The 18,703-nt window shown below is 52.2% G+C and overlaps 7 protein-coding genes across 7 annotated transcripts; 4 read left to right on the forward strand and 3 right to left on the reverse strand.

Annotated features, from left to right (window-relative positions):
• Positions 1-540: 540 nt before the first annotated feature.
• On the forward strand, positions 541-1,551 carry GUITHDRAFT_119888 (hypothetical protein; the record flags this gene model as incomplete). The annotated part of the gene is made up of 5 exons (XM_005820828.1): positions 541-588; positions 638-817; positions 903-1,019; positions 1,345-1,404; positions 1,456-1,551. The coding sequence occupies 5 exons, from the start codon at positions 541-543 to the stop codon at positions 1,549-1,551; spliced, it is 501 nt and encodes a 166-aa protein (XP_005820885.1).
• A 71-nt stretch (positions 1,552-1,622) lies between these two features.
• GUITHDRAFT_119889 (hypothetical protein) lies at positions 1,623-2,231 on the reverse strand (the record flags this gene model as incomplete). Its single annotated transcript, XM_005820829.1, has 3 exons — positions 1,623-1,701; positions 1,755-1,947; positions 1,997-2,231. 3 exons carry the CDS (start codon positions 2,229-2,231, stop codon positions 1,623-1,625), a joined length of 507 nt encoding a protein of 168 aa, XP_005820886.1.
• Positions 2,232-4,325: 2,094 nt separating this feature from the next.
• GUITHDRAFT_119890 (hypothetical protein) lies at positions 4,326-4,964 on the forward strand (the record flags this gene model as incomplete). The annotated part of the gene is made up of 1 exon (XM_005820830.1): positions 4,326-4,964. One exon carries the CDS (start codon positions 4,326-4,328, stop codon positions 4,962-4,964), a length of 639 nt encoding a protein of 212 aa, XP_005820887.1.
• A 1,621-nt stretch (positions 4,965-6,585) lies between these two features.
• GUITHDRAFT_119891 (hypothetical protein) lies at positions 6,586-7,539 on the forward strand (the record flags this gene model as incomplete). Its single annotated transcript, XM_005820831.1, has 9 exons — positions 6,586-6,592; positions 6,634-6,653; positions 6,688-6,759; positions 6,817-6,853; positions 6,903-6,941; positions 6,997-7,088; positions 7,138-7,230; positions 7,282-7,374; positions 7,423-7,539. The coding sequence occupies 9 exons, from the start codon at positions 6,586-6,588 to the stop codon at positions 7,537-7,539; spliced, it is 570 nt and encodes a 189-aa protein (XP_005820888.1).
• A 168-nt stretch (positions 7,540-7,707) lies between these two features.
• Positions 7,708-8,056, reverse strand: GUITHDRAFT_119892 (hypothetical protein; the record flags this gene model as incomplete). Its single annotated transcript, XM_005820832.1, has 3 exons — positions 7,708-7,730; positions 7,781-7,826; positions 7,871-8,056. 3 exons carry the CDS (start codon positions 8,054-8,056, stop codon positions 7,708-7,710), a joined length of 255 nt encoding a protein of 84 aa, XP_005820889.1.
• Positions 8,057-9,822: 1,766 nt separating this feature from the next.
• GUITHDRAFT_119893 (hypothetical protein) lies at positions 9,823-16,065 on the reverse strand (the record flags this gene model as incomplete). Its single annotated transcript, XM_005820833.1, has 19 exons — positions 9,823-10,584; positions 10,872-11,474; positions 11,690-11,973; positions 12,265-12,348; positions 12,406-12,448; positions 12,578-12,667; positions 12,917-13,051; positions 13,830-13,893; positions 13,960-14,018; positions 14,469-14,588; positions 14,691-14,732; positions 14,784-14,834; positions 14,898-14,938; positions 14,985-15,046; positions 15,106-15,176; positions 15,232-15,286; positions 15,337-15,571; positions 15,730-15,956; positions 16,007-16,065. 19 exons carry the CDS (start codon positions 16,063-16,065, stop codon positions 9,823-9,825), a joined length of 3,087 nt encoding a protein of 1,028 aa, XP_005820890.1.
• Positions 16,066-16,918: 853 nt separating this feature from the next.
• On the forward strand, positions 16,919-17,656 carry GUITHDRAFT_98209 (hypothetical protein). The gene is made up of 5 exons (XM_005820834.1): positions 16,919-16,963; positions 17,012-17,110; positions 17,164-17,275; positions 17,321-17,412; positions 17,469-17,656. The coding sequence occupies exons 1-5, from the start codon at positions 16,961-16,963 to the stop codon at positions 17,538-17,540; spliced, it is 378 nt and encodes a 125-aa protein (XP_005820891.1). The 5' UTR covers positions 16,919-16,960; the 3' UTR covers positions 17,541-17,656.
• The last annotated feature ends 1,047 nt before the right edge of the window (positions 17,657-18,703 follow it).

Below are 18,703 nucleotides of genomic sequence, written 5' to 3' on the forward strand. Positions count from 1 at the left end.
TGGAAAGACTGACGAACGGTCGAACTGAACCCCCCTCCCCTCGCCCCGCCCCCGCCTCCTCGCTCCTCCTCCTCCTCCTCCTCCTCCTCCTCGCTCCTCCTCCTCCTCCTCCTCCTCCTCCTCTTCTTCCTTGTCCTCCTACTCCTCCTCGCCTTCTTCTACTTCCTCTTGCACGTCCTCCTCCTCCCCTTCTTCTCCTCCCCTCCTCTCCCCTCCCCTCCTCTCCCCTCCTCTCCTCTCCTCTCCTCTTCTCCTCCTCTCCTCCTCTCCCCCCGGTACGACGTGCAACTCTCCTCATCTCACGTCATTCTCATCGCAGGCGCAGCTGACGAGAGTAGAAGACTTTCACCCTCTCACCATCGATTTTTCGTTGGACTCGATCTCAACAGCAGCTGATATGAAAGGGTAACGCATGAGGAAGAGAAGAGAGGGAGGAGAGTGAGCGAGCAGGGAGGGAGGGCAGAGGGAGGAGAGGGGGAGGGGGAGAGGTTTTCTTTGTTGGAAAGACAAGCGAGCTAGTTGCTTTCTTTCTCTGTCATCATGAACTTTCATCTCAGGATTTCTCTCAACCCGGGCTACGAGTACACGGTGAGAGGTACCTGACGGCCCGTCTCTTTCCACTGAGACCCTCCAACAGTTTGAAGCTGTGGTGAGGATAGAGCCGGAGTTGTCGGAGATCGGAACCTCCCAGTACGGAGAGGTCAGTGAACTCATCACGCAGACTTGTCTGCTGTTTCCGCTCACTGCCTTCAACTTCAAGCAGATGGTCGACTGGGTTTCTCGCGTTGTCCGGAAGAAATCATATGTCAATGCACTTGTACGTCCTGCCCTGCCCTTCCCTCGCCTCTCCTCTCCTCTCCTCCCTCCTCGTCTTCTTGCACTCACTCTGTGTTGTCCACAAGGCATCTTCGGAAGCAAGCAACATCGCAAGAGTCCGTTACAAGATAATCTTCGACTCTACCGCCACCTACACCATCCGAGCATATCCCTTCTCTGCCTCCTCCTTTGTGCTGAGACTGGTGCCCTTGCCTCCTTTCCTTTCTCGCATCTTTCCTGCCTCAAGCTGTCTCCCTCTCCGTTCCTCTCCCTCCGCTCCCTTCTCTTCATCACTCACCCTTTCTCCTCCCTTCCCCTCCCCTTTCTCCTCTCCTCTCCTCTCCTCTCCTCTCCTCTCCTTCCTCCCCTCCCCTTTCTCTTCCCTTCCTCCATCATTTCCTCTCCCCCCCGCCTCTTCCTCCGTCTTCCCTTCTCTATTGTTTCCTTCCTCCCCCTGCCCCCTCCCCACCCCACATCCTCTCTCCTTCTCGCTTGCTCTCCTCTCCTCTTGACTCTTTCCCCTCCCAGTGCTCTGCCGTCCTCTTCTGGTACTTCGGGCTCTGTGCGCTGATCTACTTGCTGAAGCTGGTGAGATATCAAATGTTTCGCTTCCTGTCTGTCTGCTGAACAAGCGTCAAGGTCTACTGGGGAGTATACCTCCCTTCTCGATCCAAGACCAAAACGCAGCAGATAGTCGAGTTGGAGGCAAGGGTGAAGGCGTTGAAGAAGGAGTGAGAGGAAGGTTGTTTAGGAGATCGTAGAGAGGGACAAGAGCCAAGTTCACATGTAAAATCAACCATGCTTCATCACGATCGTACTTCTTCACCATCGACATCGTCATCGTCTTCACTGTAACTTTCTCCTTCTCCTTCCCCTCCCTCCTGTCTGCAAACAGCATGCATCAACACACTCTCACAAGCACCTCAAGCGCTCCTCACCTCTCAGCCGCAGACTTGGACCTTCTCTTCCTTCTTGCCTTTTGCTTCCTCTTCTTTATCGCCGCAGCGTCGTCCTTGCTCATACCGCTCCCTGACCTTGCCGCCTCGATCTTCTCCACTAGCTGTCGGAGAGCGATGAACCTGTTCTTCTCCCGCTCTCTCTCCCTCTGGCAGCTCACTTGCAGCCCTGTGGCTACGATGAAAAGCATCAGTCGAGCATGTACAGGAGGGCAGCAACTCACGTAGATGCTTCATCTGAACATTGTTCGCTGTCTTGTTAATCTTCTGCCCTCCAGCCCCGGACCCTCTCACGAAGCTCTCCTCGATCTCCTCCAGCTTGATCCCCAGCTCCTCGATCTTGTCAAAGAGCGCATCCACCTTGCCCTGGCTGATGTCAAAGTTGTGGTATCGATTCAGGGAAATGCGCATTGCGGTGGACGCTGGTAATCTAGTCCCTCCAGCAGGACTTACAAGCATTTCTTGCGTCAGTTTCGACCCCAAGACAGGACAAGAGCTCATCGGATCTGACAGGCTCCGGGGCCTCATCATCGGATAACCCAGGAAACATGTTGGTACTGAGGCCAGGTGACCATGTCGACGCATGAGAAGAGCTCTGCACCCTCCCAGACTAAACATCATCATAGCCCACACAACGATCATCATTATCTTGTTGCTCATCATCATCATCCTCATCCTCATCATCTTGTTGTTGTTGTTCATCTTCATCTCCGTCGTCGCCGTCTCGACTGTCCTTAGCTTCACCGTCGTCCTCCCCCGCTAACCTACCATACTCTCCTTTTCACTTGTATGTGTTCACTGGGCTCCCCTCGGAGAGCTTTCTAATTTTAAGTAAAAACATTACTCAATAATTGAGACTCTCTAGCCCCAACCCCACAACCCCCCCCTTCCAATCATCTGACCCCCTACCCCTTCCCCCAGGTCCATAATCCCTCTGAACCACCCATACTCCGACGAGGTTTTAACCACCCCTGAGGGGTCCTCAGGCACAAATCGGAACACCATGCTCAACTCCGCTCTCCCTCGCTCCCGCTCCCCGCTCGACGTCTCTCCTCCCTCGGATACTCGGATCATCGTCACCGATTGTCCTCACGATCCTCTGCTCTTCACGACGCTCATCATACCGAGTCCCGCTGACCTCGATTTCTCTTCGTGTCCTCTGAATGAGTCACTGGCAGTGCTACGACAAGGTCATTGTGAAAGTGCGCAGCAAGGAGACGCGTCATGCTCCTCCATCGATCGCCGAACGCGATCATCCTCTCGATGGACTGAAGATGCTCGGATCAAGAAGAGCCGGTCGGTGGTCAGCCGTCTGGTGATGTCCGAGAACGCGGAGAGAGGGGAGGATGGAGTGATCGAGGCTACGAGGGATACTGAGATGGACTGTCAGGAGCTGCATGGATGATCGCCGACCGGCTCTTCCCGTACATCCTCGCCAGGTCCCACTGCTGGACCGCCCACTGGCGCGTGGAGGAGGCCCCTTGTAGGCTGGAACAGATCAGCTTCGCCAGCACTGTTGAAGCAAGCGATTGTTTGTTTGAAGTCAGAGCTGCATAAGACTGGATTGAAGGGGATGTCTGATTGTTGGACAGAGTGAGAGAGCAGGAGGACAAGAGGAGGAGCAAACGCTCGTCTCAGCCAAAGGAGTCGCGAAAAAGATTTCTTAGTCAGAGGAGGCAGAAATACAATCATTTGTCAACAGAAAGGGAGGAGGCACATCAGTCGTAGAGAAGTACTCGGAGACTTGGCTCTGAGTGAGAGGGTGAGTAAACAGGAAGGCGAAAGAAAACGTGCCAGGAGGAGAGAGGAGAGAGGAGAGAGGAGAGAGGAGAGAGGAGAGAGGAGAGAGGAGAGAGGAGAGAGGAGAGAGGAGAGAGGAGAGAGGAGAGAGGAGAGAGGAGAGAGGAGAGAGGAGAGAGGAGGAGAGGAGATGAGTAGTGGAGGAGGATGAGGAGGAGAAGGGGGAGGATGAGGACTGGACGTGTCAGGCTTATGGCGATTTTCAGTTCAAAAATCGAAAATGAGTGGTTTCGATTCACATCACGACCTTTGGATGTGAGAAGGCGGCGACCGGTAACATACCAGGAATAGGCCAAAAATCGAGCTGCAGGACCTGGCGAAGACATGGCTTCTTGCGTGATTAGTACTCTGTTACACCCTGTTACACCCTGTTACACTATATAAGTGACTTCGGCCTTTTGACGCACTTTCGAAGGAGACGGTAATTTTACTACTCCGAAAGACAACGTTTCGTATCAGAAAGTATCGTGACTTGGAGGAGGCCGTCAGCGGACACCTATGAAAACTGGCAACTCCAGTCTAAATTCGGCATCATTTCATACACGTTGACAGCTGACGGTCTCTCTTACTTTACTACCGTACCCTCAAGGGGAATCAGCGGGACACTTTACGCTGCCCTTATCAACTCCAACCCCCTTCCTTCATAGTTCCCTCAACCTCCACCCTCTCTCCTACTTCATCCTCTCCCTCGAACCTTGACGCCTTTAGCCTTCGCTGCTAAGTCCAACTTCACATCTCTCCGCTTCTTCGCCCATGGATCACAATGTCTTCTCTCTCCCCATCCCTCCACTCTCTCCACACGATGTCCTCCCAACTGAAGACATCGACCTTGAAGAAGGCTCCGACGACTTGCTGTCCTTGCCATCGGACAAAGCTGACTCTACGGCTGACCTCGATGAGTTTGAAAGCTTGCTAGTTCTAGACGCAGCAAGTGATGCCAGCATGGCAGCTAACAGCTCGTCGTGCCGCGACTTACCGGCAGGCTCCTCTCGGGCACCTTCTCTTCAGAGCTCATCTCCATCCATCAACGACGACTCATCGTCCCCCGGTGGCAACTCCCCTCAGGACTCAGGATCCGACCAGCCCTCGTCCTCCTCCCGCTGGACCCTCGACGCCCGCATCCAGCACAGCGCCCTCTGCACCGGCAAGAAGCGCCTCACCTCTCAGCAGAAGACCGACATCGTCAGGCTCTACTACTCCTCCGGGGAGACGTCCAAGCGCCGGCGGGCGGTCCAGCAGTGGGACCTGGCGAGGATGTACGGGAAGAGCCGGTCGGCGATCAGCCGGCTGCTGAAGCCAGAGACGGCAGCGAGGATCATGAGGAGAGCAGGAGGAGAGACGGGGGAGGAAGTAGGGGAGGTGCTGGCGAGGATCGAGGCAGCGAAGAGATGAGCAGTAGGTCACCAGTACTCACTGTTGATAAATGTACCTATGGCGCTTCAAGTCACTTTGCGGTATCAGCCAGGCTCCCGCCGGATCGGGGGCCGATGATCATGGCATCCGCCTCCGAGGCACTGTGCAGCCTGCCGCAGTGCCAACCGTGAACCCGGCGGCGGGGTGACCGTCGGACTGCCATGATGATGCGGCGAACCACTGAGTTAGCCTGTCACGGTACTACTGTCACAGTGGCCGGGCCGCCCGGGGCACTAAGTTTGAAAGCGTAGTAGCCTGGCTCAGATAGTACACCCCGGTCCGGTGGCACTGGCGGCGTCTGGCATCTCAGTATCAGCACCGCGGCGCAGCCGGGCGTCTCGGACCGTCACAGAGTCACCACAAGTTGAACGCCGCCGCCGGGCGGCGGGCCCCTGCGGGCCGGGCCCGATCATCATGGCATCATGGCAGCAGTATGCAGCATACGCCGGGCCCGGCCGTCAGTCACCGTGACTCGGAGCCTCCGAGCCGGCCGGGCACTTGAAAGTCGCATCATGCCTCAACCATCGTATGAGTACCCCACGGTCCGACTACCACCCCCGCACTGGAAGTTAAAATGGCCATCCTTTTTTAAATTGCATTTTCGCACCAATAACAATATACAACGTTTATATATATATTAAAAACATCTCTGTACCTGATATATGTAAACTCGCAGTACTGTATCACCCTGGAAGTATATATGCTTTTAAATTCCTTTTTGTACCACGCACTACCAATTGGCACGAAGACCCTAGCATAGGTATTCTCAGGGTGGTGGGGTACAACAAACTTACTTGGGCAGTGGTAGTGGTTTTTGACATAGGATGTCAATAGATAAAACGTTAGCAAATGGGGTATAAGCTGTGACTCTCATGCTCAGTTCTCTGAGGATCAACGAGGGGTGGGGTAGGGACTTTTCTTGACTTAGTTTTACTTTTAGTCACCAAAACCACCCCACCCTCTGATATCCAAGCGCCCTTTGACCTTGCAAACTACCCACCCTTGCGCCTCCAGTGCTCCGTGATACCACCCCACCTTTGGAATTTATTGTTATCGACTACCCCCTCTATCCTAGTCGATTGTACCCTGAAACACTACCCCTGGTTCCGAATCAAGATACCACCCATATCTGTGTGCCGGCCGATCTCCGACATTTGCCCATGGCGACGGGTTGAGCGAGTACCATACCCCTCCTGCTTCACTGACCATCGACACGCCTCCTCTTCGAGGTCCTCGGCGATTCCATCCTTCCTGCTTCCCTCTTCTGCGCTGCTCCTCCTTTCTGCCTACCATCCAACCTCTGGTTCTGCCGTAGCCGATTTCAACCTTCCTGCACAGCACACACGAACGATTGCATTCCTCGCTAGCGAACTTCAAGAATCTCTGGATTCGCAACCTACCTGATATCCTTGCATATTTGATTGCTTCTGGGAAAACAAAAGGAGGGTTTGTCCAGGAAATCACAACATAAACTGTTGTTTGGCGTCTAGCCCTCTTTCTTCTTTTGCTCCTGTTACGTCGAGAAGAACTCAGCAGCTTGCAGAGAGTTCTGGACAGCTCTAGTGCATTCCGGTTGTACATCAGCACTGTGGAAAGCATCATGGCTGGTAGCGATAGTGACAAGGACAAAGCTCTCCGGGACATGCAGGCAACACTAATCTGGCTGCGGTGACATGGCGCTGAGATACTCTTGACAACCCAGATCAAGTTGGCTGTGGCTCTAGAAAAGAACAAGGCGCTCGAGTCTGAGAATGAATATCTCAGGAAGATTCTTGTGAGTTGTTGTGTTTGAACCATGAGATGTTGTTTCTGACAATGACTTGGAACAAAGAACACAAAAGGAAACTTAGGGAATGATTATGGAAATGGTTTGTTGATTTCATATGAAGAAAGCAAGACGTTGACGCAAGATTGCAGAAGATGAACTGAGGAAAATCAGGAAAGCTCTTAAAGCAGGTGAGCTGTGCGTAAAGTGCGGTGGTAGCATATGGCTCAAATGGCTTTGCATCAGCACGGGGGGAGATAGAGTCTCTCAGGGCCTTGCATGATACGTTTCTGGAAAATAGCTTTCACATGAAAGAGCTCGATATCATCAAGTACATGGTGAGTGTACACAAGTCTTGTGGACTTCCATCTTGACTTGGCACACTAGGCGGAATATAAGAGGATCTTGTTACAGAGTGAGAGCAGCTCTCCTTGTCAGTTGAAGCAAGAGGAAGAGAAGGGCTGGATCAGCAGCAGCCAGGTGAAGCCCGAATTCCGAAGCAGCAGTGCCCCGTTGTTTGTCGGATCGCAGCGAGATCGCAATCTCGATTCAGAAACTTTGAATTCTCCCCCGGCAGTGCACAGCCCCTCGAACACTATGAATGGTACCAATGGATCACCTCAGGTGACAAGCTGATGGCGAGAAGTTCTGATACTGACTAGCTCCGTTCAGGGCCACAAGTATAGCAGAACAAATATCGATCATGCGAGACAGAGCAAGATTAGACAGAACGAAGTGGAATTAAGGAAGCGAACTTCGGCTGATGGATGTGTAGAGTTTGATTTCTAATACTTACGAAGAAACTCCAATGATGTTCTCGACCATCGAAACATACTTGCTCGTTCATAGCCGCAATTCATAAAATTCAACATCATCGTCTTCTAGATTATGAAAAAGGTACCGAAACTGAAAAATATTGCAACACCCCCACGACCGAGGTCACTACATTCTTTCTGCTCAAGAAGACTTGGGGACAAGATCTGTTTGAGCACACGAATCAAACTCTGTCATCACCTTCAGTTCAACTCACCAAACGTCTGCCCGTTAATGGTCACCGTTCCAACTACCGGTTGTGCCTGTGCAACTGTCAGGGTACATGTGAGTTTGATGCTGCTCTTACCGTCGTGAACTTCACAGGGGTAGCCGAGCTGTAGACAGGAAGCTGCCACTGGGAAGGCGCCCAGGGATAGTAGACAGTGCCGGGCTGAGGCCAGGACAAGCCGTCATAGACTACAGGGTAAGAGTTGTAATCTTGGAGTTGGGTCTGTTTCGCCTGCTCCATCGCTGCTCTGACTGTATTGAACATCTGCGCATGAAGTTTCAGACGATCTATGGCAGTTTATGTTGGTTTGGCTCCATGAGGAGCGTAAACGGGAATTTCTGTACTTCCCAGAGGACAGCCATCTCTCGTATCGAATCAAGATCATTCTTCTAAGACAGGAGATAGGAGACAAATATGCAACAACACCGCCAAGGTTTCTCCACAAACGTTCACTCATTCATTCTGTCTTGCATATTGGTCATCATAGAACTTTTGTTCTCCCTGAACAGGCAGCAACCTCTTGAAATCTTCGTAGACAGTATTTCTTATCATACATCTTGATTCTCATCCAGCATCAACTCCTCTCTTCTCTTTATCTAAGCTCGCTCCACTCTTCCATCTCCTCCTTCCCCCTCTCCCCATTTCCCCCTTCCAAATCTTCTAGCCGACATTTCCTCGACAGCTATTTCCGGGATGGTCAAATTTGACCATGTTCCATTCACCCAGACGCGGGAGTTCCGAACTGGCGGGCCCGGAAGCGGCCCTAGCCACCGGGCCCGGGGTCCGGGGCCCGGCGGCCCAAAACTTTCGAACGGGCCTCGGCGGCGACTCACTGCTGAGTCACATCCCACTGCCGCTGCCGGAGCCGGGTGACGGAGCACAAGTTTGTTAGACTTGTACTGTGCCAAAGTTCGGAATGCAGACATCATATCGACCTTAGTTGCAACAACACAGTTCACTTTTGCTCAAGACCGAGTTTAATGCACACTGACACGAAACCAGAATTGAGAAGCACATGAGAGATAGACTGTATCATTATGCTACTAGGATGTGAAACCCAAGCATCCACACATGAGAGGACCTTAGCAAGACGGCTAGGTACGGGAGAGTTTTGTTAACTCGGCGCTATCTGACTGGCACGGCTGGCACGAATGGCAGATCACTCCGGGCGCGGCTGGATTAACTGCTGTGCATCGTGATTGAACTGTTGGCTGCGGTAACTACTAGGCTAGTCTTTCAGTTCTTCTCGTCAGGCATGCAGCAGTCACAGCGGCTGCTCAGAACGGGAGCGGCTTCTCCTCGGACATGGACTCCAGCTTGCTCGTCAGCTCCGTAGAGGTTCGCCGCGAGATTCCGCCGGAGGATCGTCCGTCGCCGAGCCGCATGCTCGCCCGTCGCTCCCTGAAGAACTCGGAGAGGTCTGGCAGGTTGACGGGAGTGAGCCGAGGAGGAGGAAGAAGAGGAGGATGGAGGAAGCTGGTAGAATGAGGAAGGGCCAGAGGGGTGAGTGAAGAGCAAGGGAAAGAAGGGAAGAGGAGCGATGAGAGACGGGACAGGATTAGGGGACAGCAGGACAGAAGAGGAGCAAGGAGGTAAACCGGGAACAGGGAGGGAGGAGGAGAGGTGGAGGAGAGGAGGAGGAGAGGAGGAGAGGAAGAACATGGGCGTACCATCGTAGAACTCAGCGTTCCTAGGAGTGTTGACGCTGCATAATGAAGGAGCAGGTAGCGTCCCTTCCTCCTCAGACTACAAGGAGAGTCAAGAAGCAAGAGGAGAAAAGAGGAGGAGGAGGTAGGAGGAGGAATGAAAGGAGGGGAGAAGACGGTGGGGAAGGTATGGGAATATTATTAGGAGCAGGGGAGGGCAGGAGAGAAGCGAGTTGAGGTAGGGAAGGAGTAGGGTGAGAATGAGCTGTGAAGCAAGGGAGGAGGAAGCAAGGGAGGAGGGAGGAGGGAGAGAGGAGGGAGGGAGGTGGGAGGGAGGGAGGAGAGAGGAGGGAGGAAGGATGGAGGAAGTGAGCAAGACGGGGATCAAGGTAGATCGACCTCAACGCTTGCAGCAACTCGCGGAAACCATCGCAGCTGAAGCCTCAACCTGGCCTTGTCAAGCATGATCCGTTTCCTCCCCTGCCTGCTCAAAGCCGCCTTGCTCTCCTCCAGCTTGAACCAGCGATCGATCATCCTGTCCTCGATCCCCTGCCCTGACTTGGCATGCTCTGCCAAGAACTCCTGGATGATGTCCTGGATGGAGATGGTGGTTACACCCACGAAGCGCATGCTTCTCCCCTTTTCGTCCTTGCTGTCATGCACGCTGAGATCGATGCTGCCCTCCTTGTCAAGAACAAAGAAGTCAGACCGAAAGTTCCAGTGCGGGCTCGTGAGGTTCCTGCAGAGGTGCGAAGTTTGCGACTCTCCCTGTGACTGGATGGTTATGAAGCATCCCCACCTCTCCTCCTCCCCTGCTGCTAGGCCGTCCTCTCCCTCCCCTCCTCCGCCCTCAGTTCCAGCAGGGAGGCGCGGGGGGAGGACGGCTTCAATGGAAGTGATGGAGAGCATGCCGAGAGGAGGGTTGAACGCGTTCTCAGGAGACAGGAGGGTGAACATGCGATCGTCGGAGTTGACAATCAAGGAAGCGTCAGGGTTGGTGATGACGTAGGGACGGGGGCTGACGTCATCGGTGGGATTCTTCCTGTAGAGGCCCAGGGGGAGGCTGGACCTCTTGCTGACGAGATACTGGAACAGCTCCTTATATGTCTTGCCCTCGAAGCTCGAGGGGACGATGAGAGAGTAGAGCTGATTGGCGGGTCAGTGAATGGCACGGGGAGGAGATGGAGGGAAGTGCAGGAGGAGGAGGAGCAGGAGGAGGAGGAGGAGGAGGAGGAGGAGGAGGAGGAGGAGCAGCAGCAGCAGCAGGAGGAGGAGAAACAGCAGCAGCAGTAGCAGGAGGAGGAGGAGAAACAGCAGCAGCAGTAGCAGGAGAAACAGCAAGAGCAGGAGGAGGAGGAGGAGGAGGAGGAGGAGGAGGAGGAGAGCAGGAGAGCAAGAGAGCACCAGCAGCAGAAAGAGGAGGAGGGGCTCACCACTGACGGGGTGACGTCATTCTCGAGGAAGCTGGACTGATCGACCCCACCGCTGATGACGAGCTCGCGGAGGATGGGGAGGAGATGCTCGTTGTACATGCACTGAGACATGAGACGGTCGATGACCGAGTTGAGGAAGACATGGCCGGCGGCGAAGGGAGGGCACAGAGTGATCTCGGACTCGGAGTCAGTACGGTCTTCCTGCATCAAGAACATGATGTTGTCGCTGTTGCGGATCTGACAGATGATGTTGGCGTTGGGATGGATGGACAGGATAGAGCGGTAGGTGAAGATGCTATCAGCGTCCATGAGCCTTGACAACGCCTCCTCCTCGCTGTTCTTGGCGTGCTTGCCGTTGGTCCGAACGTCGCTAGTTGCGCCTGATAGGATGATGGCCTTATCCAGCCCCAGGACCCCAGCGCGGACGAGGTCACGCTGGTCGAGGGGGGTACCTTGAACGAAGAAGACGTCGGGAAAGTGAGCAAGGTGCTGCCACCAGACGGGGGAAGGGATTTCGGGGAAGAGGATGACGATAGCTTGAGAAGCAACGTGCTTGCTTCGCAACGTCTTCACAAACTCCTGGATGGAGTTGATGTTTCCACACTGACAATGCAGTCAGGAACGAAGTTCGATCGTCGTTGTCATCATAATCATCTCCATCTCCATCTCCATCCCCATTCCCAACATCATCTTCATCATCATTATCATCATCGTAATCATCTTCTTCGTCCTCGCCTCAACCTCAACCACAACCATTATCACCATCACCATCACAACAACAACAGCACAGGCTGCAACAACAATCATCTCTTCTTCACCAGAAGCACATGGTTCTGTCTGTTCTCTTCGCTGTGCTTCCATGCCCAGGGGTCACTCGCTCTCCCCGGGCTGCTTCCGAACTCAACGGGCGTGTCAAGGAACTGATACTTCCTCATCATCCTCGCGTTGGTGACTGAGGCGAGCTCGCACAAGTCGCCGTCTGCCACCTGAACTTCCCTGTGGTTGTCGATAGCCTCCCTCTCCTTCATGTGCTCGAACGGCTCCAGACATCCGTCGACCAGCCGGAACGTTGAGAGTCTGACCGCGTCCTCGATGTCGTCACCTGAAGCCTTGTGCTGAGAAGAGGAAGGTGGGGAGAGTTTGGAGGGGGAGGGAGGAGGGAGAGTTGAGGGGAGATGGATGAGGGATGAGGGGGAGTGGGGGGAGTGGGAGGAAAGAGAGAGAAGGGAGGGGGAGGAGGGAGGAGGGAGGACGGGAGGAGGGAGGAAGGGAGGAGGGAGGAAGGGAGGAGGGAGGAAGGGAGGAGAGAAGAGGGAGGAAGGAGGAAGGAGGAAGGAGGAAGAAGGAAGAAGGAGGGAGGAGGGAGGAGGGAGGGGGGAGGGGGGATCGTCACCGATGAGGAAGACCCACGTCGACCCACTTGGAATCTCCCAACGTGCTGGGAACAGAACGACGCGAGATACGCCTTTCGAGTCAGCTGTCACAGGTATATGCGTCAGCTGTCCTCTAGCTGAAAGTCTTTGACTAGCCATACCGATCTCAACGGCAAACACAGTACAGCCAAGATGGAGGAACACCTGAGAAATTGTCACAGCAAGACATTCTACATGTTTTCATCATCATCATCATCATCGTCATCGTCGTCGTCGTCGTCGTCGTCGTTATCATCTTCATCATCATCATATCAATCTTCAATTTTCTCTCACCATATTTGCAAGTTCTGCAAATGTCTTGCCCTCAAAGAAAGGAGACAGTTTGGCACGATAGATCTCTTTGCCGCAACTTTGTACATATTCCTGTCGAGCAGAAGCTCAGCAACAACAAATACAAAAGTACACTTCACTCTCCTTCTCTCCTTGCTACTTGACATCAACTCTCCCTCCTGCTCCTCTTGCTCCCCTCTTCACCACTTGATCCAGATGCTAAGGCCACCTACTATCCTCTCCATCCGTTTGCTCCTCCTCCTCCTCCTGCCCCTCTCACCACTTCTCCTTCTCCTGCTTCTCCTCCTCTTCTCCTGCTCTCTCACAAACGTCTTCCTCCACCTGCATCCAGGTCTCCATGTTGTCCTTGGGCTCAGCGTTGGAGGAGCGGATGAGGTTGCTGATCATGGTGGAGAACCCTGGGCAGATGCAGCTCTTGCCCAGCAGGTTCAACTTGATCTCGTCAGTGCAGAGCACCTGACATGGAGGAGAGGAGAGGAGAGGAGAGGAGGAGAAGAGGAGAGGAGAGGAGAGGAGAGGAGAGGCCGACAGGTGCCGTAGGGATGGGAGGAAGGAAGCAGAGTTAAGAAGAAATGAGCGAGTTTGAGATGTCGGACAATGACAAACGGGAAGATAACGTGGAGAGGAGAAGAAAAGTCAGCAAACCCCGATAAAATCATCTTGTTTTCACCTGATGGAATGTTCTGCCATAACGAGATCTCGTGAAGTTTTCACTACTGTGAAAGAGGAAAATACAATTTCAAAAATGAATGAAAATTTCAAGGAGATTTTAAAGTTCCTGTCTGGCGCAATCAATTGCATCACTACCAGCGTGTCTTTCTTTGAGTACTTTGCAACCAGTTACACGATGAAGCGAAGAAATATGAAAACCTTCTGGATGTACTTTTTGATGCTCATTGCTTTCAATACAGTAGACTGCAATGAAAGGAAGATCAATGGCTGGAGGAGAGGGACAAGGATTGAAGGACCAATGGAAGGAAGTTGTGAACATGCCCAAGACAAAAGAATATGATCATTGATCATCAACAAAAGCATCAACACCACCTTGATCTGTATTATCGATTTTCACCCTTCTCCTCGTCTCCTCCTCCCCATCATCATCACCACCACCACCGCCGGCACCACCACCACCACCACCATCTCCATCGCCATCGCCATCTCCATCTCCATCTCCATCTCCATCTCCATCTCCATCTCCATCTCCATCTTCATCATTTCTTCTGCTCTTCTTCACCTGATCAGCCGCCTTCGGATCGTCGGTGTCCTTGTTGGTGAGGATGAAAAAACATTTCGCTCCTCTACGTCAAGACATCAGCAGGAACTTTCGAAAAAAATTGACGAGTCAGCCGCCGCTAGTCAAACACCTCGCGTCAGCTCGGCTCAGGTCATGATCCTCAAATGCTGATCCCTGGAGATACTTGACCTGGATTGCAAAATCAGCTAAACTACCAGATCGGAAAACAAAAGTTTCGCGCCTTGCCGAGCCAGTTTGGAGAGTCGATGAGAGAGAGGATAGACAGGGAAGGATGCTCCTCGCTCAGAAGAACGACGTTGATGATCTGATGTAGGAGAGGGGAAAAGATGTAAGGCGGTAAGTTAGAAAGTTGAACGAGGAAAATCGACAATAATCAGAAACAAATAAAATGTTTGGGGAACATCTCTTATTTGTTTCCCTTACACATCTTTTTAAACAAGTTCTCCTCAATTTCCTCGTTGCCCATCCCTCCCCTGCTCCCGTGCTCTCTTGCTTCTTCACTGATCTGTTCCCATCTCCCATCTCCCATCTCCCATCTCCCATCTCCCATCTCCCATCTCCCATCTCCCTTCTCCCATCTCCCATCCCCCATCCCCCATCTCCCATCTCCCATCTCACATACAAGGCAGCAAACTCCAGCTCCCTCACCTTCGCCATCTCGCCATGATCGGAGTGGAACATCTCATCAAGAAAGTCGCTCAGAGTCGTGTAGCTGAAACTCCCACAGACTACGACGTGCTGCAAGTTCCATCAGCAGTCTCCACTCCACTCTAGAGAAACGAGATAAAAAAAAGTCATCATTGCCTGCGTTCCCTTTCTCTTCTTGTAGGCGGCTCTTACATATACAGAGTCCACGGACAACAGACGCATGATTTCATTGAGCTGCAAACAACAAGCATCACAATCGTCAACGTCGTCAATGTATCATCGCACCTGATCGCCGACGAACGCAAGTGCAAAACAAATCATCGTCATCACCAGCATCTGCAGACATCGCATGTCACAGAGAAGAAGCTTGCAACCATTGCTCGTGGCTCCTCCTTGCACCTTGCCGGGGATAGACTTTGGTGAGAAATCTCCGTATCCCACTTGTCGCGTCATGTCAGCGTCATCAGCATCCGCACCTGATCGTACCTGAACTTACTGTGACGACTGTGAAGTAGAGCGCGTCATGAAACCATATCCTGAAGTCAGGTCTGCACCAAGAACAATCATGCTCTCAGCAAGTTTGACAAGGACGCTATCAACGAGTCACCTGTAGTTCTGCTCCACCGTCATGAAGAGCCCAGCAAAGCAGAACATCACGCTCCCGAACGTCAGCAGCACCTGAGAACTTTTCAGCTGCGCAAGTAGCCTTCACCACCTGCGGCCTAGCACATACTTTGATCATGTGAAAGAAGACCCCTGAACTCCCGTCTACCGGATTCTCTGCATCGCTGCAGCTCGTGTCATACACGACGACGAGGTGACAAGTGACAGCCGTTACCTGTCGTTCTCTTGGGATAATAAGATCAGGACCCGGAGGATTCGCAGCAGACAGACTACTCGAAGGAAACCTAGCTGGCTGGCGACGTTGATCTCGGTCGTGATTCCCTTCTTCTGTGTGATCTCGTCGTAGGTTTGTATGACGTTTGACGCGAGCAGGATGAGAAGTGGAGGGAAGACTGTGAGAATGTCGATGATGGTGAGCGCCTGCCGCAGGTGGGTCCATCGATTTTCAGCTGTGAAAAGGTGGAAAGTCAGACATATATGGAGGGAGGAGGGGGGAGGGAGGAGGGAGGAGGGAGGAGGGAGGGAGGAGGGAGGAGGGAGGAGGGAGGAGGGAGGAGGGAGGAGGGAGGAGGGAGGCGTCAAGTAGAAGAATGGATCTTTGGTTGACCAGCATAGAAGCGAAGGACGAACTCCGTCAAAAAGAAGTAGAGGAAGACATCTTGAATATTCTGCGAGGTCTGAACGAACTTTATGGAAGTTTCTCGGACATCCATGGGATGATCGTAGTACGTTGTGGTGACGTACAATACCACAGACGCCAACGAGAGAAGAATGTTCATGACGTCCATTGCAACCCCGAACCTCGTTGCATTGATGTAATAGTGCAGCCTTGACCTGGAGGGCGGTCAAATGTTTCGCTCATGAGCCAGGAAACTCATATCAACCTGAGGTTGGTGGCAACATGCAGCAATCTGCGGATTCGTCTCTTCACAAAGTTCACCATTTTGACCTCGCAAGTTCTTACTGAGAGCTCAGGCTCCCTCTCAGAGCTCCTCAGTCTCCCTGTATCCTGACTTCCTTGTCTCTATCTCTCTCCTCTCTCCTCGATCACCATCGCTCCCGCTGTCTCCCGCTCCTCCCACCGCCATCTTCAGCCATAGAGCGCCAAGTCCAATTTTTGCCAGTGTGTCAACTTACCCCTGCTTTGACCCCAGGTTTGACCCCTGTTTGACCCACCCAGGGACGGGTTGGGTGGGGATGAGGGTCCTTTCCTTTGGGGTTTGAAAATGGATCGGTAGAAAACCTTACAATAAAAAATCGCAGATCTTGAAGGGAACATATGGAAAAATATTGGAAATTAATAAAAGTTGTAGTGATTTTGTGAGGATCTCTTATGGAAATGGAGTAAATTTATAGCGCAGGAGCAGCGTGCAGCAGCGAGGAGCGGCGCCATGGTGAGTGAAGGGGGACGGGAGGGAGGGAGGGGGAGGGGGAGGAAGGGGAGGAGAAGGAGGAGAAGGAGGATGGCGAAGGGAAGCAGGACATGGTTGGCAGATGGGAGTGAGGTTGAGGAGGAGCACGGGAGGAAGGAGTGAATGTTTGCGATGCAACGGTCATTGGCGAAGGGATCCTTGGTGATTTGAGGCAAATAAGCGTATGATGAGTGTATGAGGTGATGGTTTTGGCAAGTGAAACTTTGTCTTCACAACGTCATACTTAAGGATGTTACCATCCGAATCTCTGTCTTCATATCCTGTTTGTGATTTAGTTTCTCATGTGCATGTTGCGGGCTGTGGTGTAGAGTTTGCGAGTTTTTAGGACATTGGTCAACTCTTTGTCATCGATTGACTCTTTCGCAGCTTCCCCTCTCACTCTTGCGAGCTGGGAAGGATAATCCCATGGTAGAACTTGTCTTTGTGTTCGAACGTGTCAATAATACTCTCAACCAGCTTGTGGAATTGAAGAATGGAGAGACATACAACGGGATTCTGGTCAACTGTGATATCTGGATGAACCTCAGTCTGCGCGATGTTGTTTGCACATCGAGGGTGCGGCTTGTTCTTCTGCTCTCAATCTCTGCATGCTGATGCTGCTGTAACAGGACGGTGACAAATTCTGGAAGATCCCAGAGTGCTATATCCGCGGCAACAACATCAAGTATCTACGTGTTCCTGACGAAGTGATAGACAAAGTGGTTGATGAGCCAGTGAAGAGTAAGGAGATCTATCCTGTGCTTCCCTTCTCTGACCATCTCGCAGAGGAGCGCAAGGAATTCGCTGGACGAGGACGTGGGCGAGGGGTGATTGGAAATCGTGGGGGTGGAAATCAAGGAGGAGGAGGACGAGGACAGGTAGACATCTTTCCTCCTCCCTGCTAATTGTATGAGACTTTCTTACCGGTTAACAGGGTGCTGATCGTGGAGGACGAGGAGGCAGAGGAGGAGGACGAGGAGGACGAGGAGGAGGAAGAGGACAGTGAGATAGGACAGCAGGAAGAGAAGTCCATCGGATATTGTCTGTCTATCACTAACTGTACAATGATGCGAGAAATCTTGAGTGGTAAAAGGATCGGATGATTAAACCAAGCTTGTTTTGATTTCCTTAAGAACAAACATCAATTCATGATGAATTGATTGAAACTGAGACTCAGTAGAGGGAAAAATGAGAAAAGCTCAGTTAAATCTGTCTCTCTTAAACGCCAGTGAACAGCATCCCCTCGGTCGTGTACTTGGTTGACACGGCGCGATCCTCCGTCTCGCCACCGATCAACTTCTTGGGAGTGCTCACGATGGCAGAGGCCTCATCGTCGAGTACAGAAGCATCCGACTGCTTAGGGAGATAATCCGCAATAGTCTGTCTGAGCAGGGCAAACATCTAAAGGCACGCAGACAGTGAGTAAGGAGTGAAAAATTCGATGATCGCACATTCATGCGCGAGATACATTGCAAATCAAGTAAGCAAATCACGCCTTCTTATCGCATGAGAACAAAGAAACATTTTCCCATGGAAATAAACAAACATTGCATGAGAAGAAACATTTCCCCGTGGAAGTAAACAAACATTGCCTTCTACAAGCAAGAACATTCATACACGCCCTCAATCAAACAGTTACAGCCATGACATCAGATCACAGCCCGATGCCAACATAAACCATCCTATCCATGCACGCGGACAAATACATAAATCACGCTATCCATGTTACGCGAACTACTGACGACAAGCAGTTCCCCAATTACATTAGTTATAAGCAAAAATGAACATGGTTTCTTCTTTTTCCTCCTTGCCCTCCACGTTTCACTGGGAGCTCAAGAGTCGTTACATTCACTAGAGTCTCTTATCGCTGAAGCATCAACATGACATTTCAACTAGTGCTCGAGTCCTTTACTGCTCCCCCTGTCTCACACCATAGACATGTTCATACCTCAACCATGTAGTAAACTTTTGGATTCCTACAAGAGAAAAACCTTCTTGACGCATCTGAATCTCGGGAATAAACAACTCAGTCATTCAATATCTCTCTGATGCTTCACATTCGCTGCTTCCCTGACTCGCTCGTCCCGCTCTCTCTCCTCCCCCTCCTCCATGTTCATGCTCATCGCGGTCGGCATGCCACGGTGAGCTCGATTCCGAATTTAGATCTGA

The sequence above is a fragment of the Guillardia theta genome (genome assembly GCF_000315625.1).
Source record: "Guillardia theta CCMP2712 unplaced genomic scaffold GUITHscaffold_162, whole genome shotgun sequence".
NCBI lineage: Eukaryota > Cryptophyceae > Pyrenomonadales > Geminigeraceae > Guillardia > Guillardia theta.